This window comes from Myxocyprinus asiaticus, chromosome 3 (assembly GCF_019703515.2).
Source record: "Myxocyprinus asiaticus isolate MX2 ecotype Aquarium Trade chromosome 3, UBuf_Myxa_2, whole genome shotgun sequence".
Lineage (NCBI taxonomy): Eukaryota > Metazoa > Chordata > Actinopteri > Cypriniformes > Catostomidae > Myxocyprinus > Myxocyprinus asiaticus.
The window spans coordinates 30739575-30746880 of NC_059346.1; the positions used below are offsets into that span (position 1 = coordinate 30739575).

The following is a 7306-nucleotide window of genomic DNA, read 5'->3' on the forward strand; positions in this document are numbered from 1 at the left end:
CACATTTATGACCAGAGAAAAGTCTTGCAGGCCAAGCTGGAGGAATCATTCATACCCTCTGACATTTATAAGCAGTTGGATGCCCTGGTTGAAGCTGGTGACATGCGAGGGGATGATTTCTTTTGTGCAGTGATAAACTTTTATTCAGCATCGGTAAATTACCTCCAAAATTGGAGCCGCTTATTGGAGAACACAGAAAAACTTGAGAAGGCCCCACTGAGAGACATCCCAGAGTGGAAAGATATTCAGAGCAGCCTCGAACACTTCTAATCCAGAATCCCCGCTCTCAGTTTGATTGACAAAACCACGCTCTTTGGTGAGTGGGCTTGCAAGAAAAACATTGTCATTCGTTGTGTCACTGAGTGGAACATGAATAAGACGGCCGTGTCTGAGATATGGACAGATGTTTTTCATGAGCTGGAGAGCAAGACCATCAACTTCGGAGTCTTAGCCAAGGTCTTGGAGTTTGTTTTATGCCTGCCTGGGACATCTGCATCTGTGGAGCGTGTGTTCTCATTAATGAACGCAGCATGGACACCGGATAAATCTCGACTCAGTGTAACAGTCATGAAGGCAATGCTTTTCGTACATCTTAATTTTGAACTGGACTGCTCTGCATTTTACAATAAACTCTTGAAAGACAAGCGCACACAGAGAAAAATTGCTGCCAGCAAAAAGGTGACAACAGTTACAGATGCGGATGCACCCTCTACTTCGCATTAATCTGCGCATAGGTAAGGATACATCAATTTCATTTTTGCTATGAGGGGGCTGTCCCATTTTCCACAAGCAGGAATTTGGTCACCCTACTTATGGAATAAAATACGGGACAGATCGTCTAAAATGGGTCCGTTTTAAACTCTACAAGCAATAAACATCGCATTTGCCACCTCTCTTGTTTTTTTAAGCCATTGTCTGTGATAAATAAAATATTTTATACTGCTTTCATAAAAACATCCATTGCTAAACTCTCATTGCTAAACTCTCACGCATGGTAAATATGCAAGTTTGCATTGTTACTATGACAACCAACATGGACGTGCTAGCAAAAGCGACTGCTGTCTGAACAGAAAAAAATCAGATCTGTCCACATATAACCTGCAGTTTGAACAGTCAGTCTAAAAAAATCGGATTTGAGAATAAATCGGATTTCTCCTGCAGTGTGAACAAAGCAATAGTTGTCTCTGCATTTTACGCTAAGATAGAAAAAAGTGATATGACATTGGAAGAATTACACACTTTAGCTTTTAATATTTAATATTAGGTCATCATTTAGAGCTGACTAAGGGATAATAAGTGAGCAAATCATATTCAGCCTACCTCTCACATCGGCTGAAAACCTGGCAGAGTGTCGAGAAACAAAAAGCTTCAGCTCCTGGTCCAAGTTACAATCAACAAGATTAGTGTCCCATGAGCGAATTCCTGCAAGTCAGAGGAAAAAGCGTGAAAATACACAACGTGTAGAACTAGGTTACCACATGTAACAAACGTAATTCTCATACAACTGCTTGTTTAGCTCCATGAGAATAATAATAGTAAAAACAATTTTAAATAGATCACACAAAAGAGATTTGAAACCAAATTCGTCTTATTTAAATACCTGTAATTCTTTTTTTTTTTCTCCCCTTTTTCTCCCCAATAAGGAATGCCCAATTCCCAATGTACTCTAAGTCCTCATGGTGGCATAGTGACTCGCTTCAATCTGGGTGGCAGAGGACGAATCTCAGTTGCCTCCGTGTCTGAGACCATCAAACCACGCATCATATCACATGGTTTGTTGAGTGTGTTGCATAGCATGTGTGGAGGCTTCATGCTATTCTCCACGGCATCCATGCACAACTCACCACGCGCCCTACCGAGAGCGAACCACATTATAGCAACCATGAGGAGGTTACCCCCTGTGACTCTACCCTCCCTAGCAACCGGGCCAATTTGGTTGCTTAGGAGACCTGGCTGGAGTCACTCAGCAGGCCCTGGATTCGAGCTCGTGACTCCAGGGGTGGTAGTCAGCATCTTTACTCGCTGAGCTACCCAGGCCCCCAAATACCTGTAATTCTTAAGAACACAGGCTACATTAACTGGATATTGGATCAGTCTAAAGAAGAGAAAACAGACTAAAAGTAAACAACAAAAATTCAAAGAGTTGGCGTTTAGTTGTTTTTGTTTCAATTTCATGCCTTTTCCCCCTTTCTGATCCATCATGCAGTAAATGCATGTTTTTAACAAGGAGAGGTATTCAAATGATCCCAATTGGGGTTGTTTGAAGCACAATATCTTACATTTGCTTAACTTTAGCTGGGTTCTGTTGGTCCAAAAGCCAATCAATGTATGGAAAAATCTATGAAATGATGTGAGACGGGACGTCTGTACTAATGCTCTTAACTGCGTCACAATCAATGGTGAGCCAGAATAGAGATTATATGTTGGAGAAGGGGGCAAGAGAGATAATCATTCAGAATGAAGTGCTGTCTGCTCTTGAATGGTGCAAGATTAAGGAGGCAATTCATATCATTCATGACAAACACTTTTATAATGGCCTATAGCCTACTTGCACCCTTATTGGATCACAGAAGAATATAACTGCCTCTATATTTCTGCTGTCCCAAAAACGCACACACATGATTGCAACGCATAGGCTATGCCTTCAAGGCAAGTACTGTAATATACAGTACAGCTATTACAATGGTAAATATATGGTCTCACTTATGAAGTATCTATGGTCCCACTTAAAGGAATATTCCAGGTTCAATACAAATTAAGCTCAATCCACAGCATTTGTAGCATAACCACAAAAATGTGTTTTGTCTTGCCCCACTTTTCTTTAAAAAAAGCACAAATCTAGGTTACCAAGAGGCACTTACAATGGATGTGAATGGGGCCAGTCCGTAAACATTAAAATACTCACTATTTCAAAATTATAGCATCATAAACAATACGCATGTAGACATGATCGAAGTGTGATAAAATCGCTTACAAACCTTTTCTGTGTAAAGTTATAGTTAATTTTACGACATTGTTGCCATGACGATGTAATGTCAACAAATCCTAAAAACCATAAAATGACTGTAAAAGTGATGATTTTAAATTTTAAAGCTCAAATAGTACACAAGTTTTAACAAAAGAATTAATGTTAGTGCTTTTATAAAATTATAAGCTTCACATTTCTGCCTTTAAACCCTCAATAAATATCCCCATTCACCTCCATTGTAAGTGCCGCATTGAAACTTACATTTTTGCTTTTTTTTTTTTTTTAAAGAAAAGGTCGGATTAGTCCAAATTATATTTTGTGGTAATCAACATTATGCCACAAATGCTGTTGACATTGTTGAGATGTATGTCACAAACCATCATAAATATAGACATATTCTTAGCTATACAATTATAATGAAATGGGTTATTAATATACCAGTAATAATGTTCACTATAAATGTTTGCTGCAAAGCCGTGAGTTGAAATGATCTCCTCCAGTCAGCTCTGCTGATGGCTTGAAGCCACATCTACGAGAGCACTCGATCAGTTTTCAACAACGGAATCCGATAAAAGTTTACTGTTTGAGCACGGTTTTTGCCACCACTTCCATGTGATGTAAGCGGAGATGCTGCCAAAGGATTGGTCTATAGAGAAGTCAATTGTATTATCCACCTTATTTTTCAATGAAATTTGGGCAAAATAATAAACACACTATTCTCTCTTTTCTTGTAAGAGTCAGAGTACATCCTCTTTCTTTGCAGGTGTACAATCCATAGACATACTGATCTTGCATTCAGCCAGACCTAAGAAATGTCACCTTTGGAAATAAATAAATAAAGGCCACCGATGGGTGGTCAGATTTGCAGATAAATATGAATGGTGTTTTACATGGAGACATTAAAACACATCATCGTCATGCTTTCTTTTATTTTTAAAATAAGAAGCAGTTTTTAGTATCATCTTTCTTGTTTCTTGCTTTTAACACCATGCCTCGTTTCTGCACATACAAAACACGGCAAAACACTCAAGTAAATTATCTAATTTATTTATTACTATAAAATAGTTGTTAGAAAATCAACACACAGGCTTATGTAGATTCATATTAACATATTATTCTGCTGTACATCATGTGGTGGTGTGACACATAATAACCCCACACCACTATATGGAGTTATTTTTTATAATGCGGCTAATGACAACAGAACTTTCTTACACTCTCAGGAAATACGACTGCTTGCTTTTGGGTTGTGAAATAAGATGGATGGCCTACCATAAAAGTGGTCACTATTACAGTTGAACAGTTAATAAAAAATATGTTAAGACGTGCAAACATGATGCTTAATTTAAAAAGTAACATTTTGTTATTTAAAAATAAATAAAAATAAATAAATAAAATAAAAAAAAACTCTAAAACCTCCACTAAGGCAAACCTGGTAGCAAATAAATGAGAAAAACACTAAATTGCTTAGTTTCATGCAGAGACCTCATAGAAATTATGCTAATGAACTCCTGGTATCACATAGAATCATCTCTGTACACTTGTTGCATTAAATATATTAAATAGGGTCTCTTTCGACAGTGATAATTCACTTTCTTGCACAATGTCATCATGCTCACAGGGACCTAACTATATAGATGACTCTTCCCACATGGTCCATGGCAGTAACTGGAAACCGAAACGCCCTTTTAGCAGAAAGAAACACGAGGCCCTTTTGACTTCCCGTAGGGACTGCAGTGCGGACCGCGCCACGCCTACAACACGGTGTCGGACAATACAGGAGTGAGTTGAATGTAAGAGGATGGATATCAACCAGGATGCGCCACAACAATGTCCCTAGGTCTGTCAGATGGACAAAATGTATGTGTTTAGCCATATAATGGTACTCTGCGCATAAGGCAATTTATTAAGATTCACTTTTTAAAAACAGGGTGCATTTGGAGCAATCATCATACGGTGATTGAATTCACTATTCACTGTTGCACTGGGCACAGGACAATCTCTCCCGTGATTTGCGTTAGTTATTTTAGGGTGGCTCCCTCACGAGAGGGATATAATGAGGAAAAACACGGGCTTAGCAAACAATGAACTGGTTGCTCCATATCCAAGCAGAGTCGATGCTCATTATGGAGACTCTCCACCCCTGTGAAAAGCAATAAGCTTTATTGATTGACACACTATAAATAAGCATGCTGAATCAACCTAGCCCGCAAAGACCTGTTAGAACTCAGAAATTGATCTTCATCGTATGATTGTGGCCAACAACATCACATCTGTATGCAGCTGCGCGCGCCCAATGAAAATAGGCATAGCCCAGAATGGTGCTGATGGTGCTGTTTTTGGGAAACGGGTGTCGAAGGGTGGCATGATGCGAACGCTTTGATAAAACATGCAATAGACTCGCCAATTTGCAAACAGGGAGGGGCTGCGCTTCTGTTTCCATCTACATATGCACACAACAAAGAAATCCAATCACATGATGCATGGAAAGTTTTTTGCAGTCAGCAGAAATATTTGTCTAGAATTACCTATCAGCACCCCCCCCCCCCCTCCCCCTTCAAGGTTAGAGTACTGCACTTGAAAAGGCAACTGCAGAGGATGTTGCGTGTGCGCATCAACATCATTTCAAACAGATGTCAAATAAATTATACTGAGGCAATGCATATTATTAATTCACTATGCTGTCTTCTTTTGAGCATCACAAAAATGTCAACTGAGCTACCTTTCTCAATGTCCGCAATGGCACACTTCAGATGCTCGTCAGTCACCAGCTCCCCAATGACCACCAGCAGGTAATATTTGCCCTCGTCGAAGTGATGTGTCGAGGCCGTGGTTGATGCCGTGTTTCTGAGGCTACAGACACCACCAAAGGGTGCCGGAGCATCAACAGGATTAACTAGCGTCGCCATTCTCTCAGACACTCACATACACACAAAACGCACTCGCTCCCTCTGTACGGCAACCTGAAGTGAGCTGGTACAGTATCTGAAGCCGAGCAGCGGGGCGCAGAAGGAGTGGCCCGGGCTTTTATATCCCCAGACTGTGTGTCGTAGTGATGAGGAGCCGCTGCTGCCTCTCCTCTCATCCAGCTGATGTCATCCAGCAAATCATAATACCGCGCGAGACCAATCGGAACCTTGAAACAGCAGCGTTACATAATTTAGGGATATCCAGATTTACATGTTGACATGTCTATTAGACACCCATATCCATAAACGTTTAGGGTAACACTTTACAACAAGGTTATATTTGTTAACATTAGTTAACAACAATAGTTTACATAAACTAACAATGAACAGTACCTATACAGCATTTATTAATCTCGATTAATGTTAATTTCTACAAATAGCCTACTAATTTTTTATTTTTTATTTAATTTTTTTACAAATTGAAAGTTGTATTTGTTAACATTAGTTAATGTACTATTACTATTAAAATGAACTAACGATGAACAGTTGTATTTTTATTAACTAACATTTACATAGATTAATAAATCAGTAAAAAAAAATATTGTTAATTGTTTGTTCATGATACCTAATGCATTAACTAATGTTAACGAATGGAACCTTATTGTAAAGTGTTACCAAGTTGGGTCGCAAAAGATTGTAATAGTTAAAAAAGAAAAAAAAGGTATTAACAGGAAACAGTGAGTAGACTATCACTTAATTATCTCAATATGGCACAGTCTAAGAGTAGCTATATGTCAGATGTGTTTCATAATTTCTATTATTTTGTAAAAAAAAATGTATTGCATTTTGAATAAACAATTGAGCTTTTATTACTTCTCACACATTTTGACTTGTATTTCCCTTGTATTGGGTTATGTACTTTATTAAACACAGTTATACACCTCATATTGTACTGCAACCCTCAGTTTGCATTAGTGGTCTTTTTATACAAGGTTTCCCAGTTACACACAATGGTTTGATGAGTGTACAAAATGTTTTGGATTCATTCATCTGTTTGTTGCTCACTTTGCTGTAATTTGTTTGGTTATGGATGAAATAATTGGCATTGTATTTATGAGAAGCAAGCTGATAGTAATACAAATTTTGTAGAAATTCAAAGAAATTCTGTTTACTTTGCTCTTTTTCTGCAGAGGACCTTATATTGATGGAGAAGAGGGTGTTCCTCCTTGTCTCATCTTGATGATGTCATGTCATGCAGAGTCATGGCACTGATTTTGCTGTTCCATTTTTGTGGTGTGTACACTGTACTACTGCTGTGTCATTGGGTTCACCTGGTACTATGCGTCAGATTCAATGTCTTTTGGGGTTATGATAGTTGTGATTAATACATTGCCTACTAAAATTTCAGTCTTTTACTGAAAAAGTATAT

At 38.5% G+C, this 7306-nt stretch overlaps 1 protein-coding gene across 2 annotated transcripts in view; it reads right to left on the reverse strand.

Annotated features, from left to right (window-relative positions):
• map1b (microtubule-associated protein 1B) overlaps nucleotides 1-6157 on the reverse strand; it is a 32819-nt gene extending 26662 nt beyond the window's left edge. The window contains exons 1-2 of one of the 2 annotated variants that reach the window (XM_051657184.1): nucleotides 5691-6157; nucleotides 1321-1422 (exon numbers count right to left, since the gene is read on the reverse strand). In XM_051657184.1, coding sequence (XP_051513144.1) covers nucleotides 1321-1422; nucleotides 5691-5877 — 289 coding nt within the window. In that variant the 5' untranslated portion in view covers nucleotides 5878-6157. Of the gene's footprint in view, nucleotides 1-1320; nucleotides 1423-5690 lie in introns of those variants that run through there. The other variant, XM_051657193.1, reaches the window with a different exon arrangement.
• Nucleotides 6158-7306: the final 1149 nt, after the last annotated feature.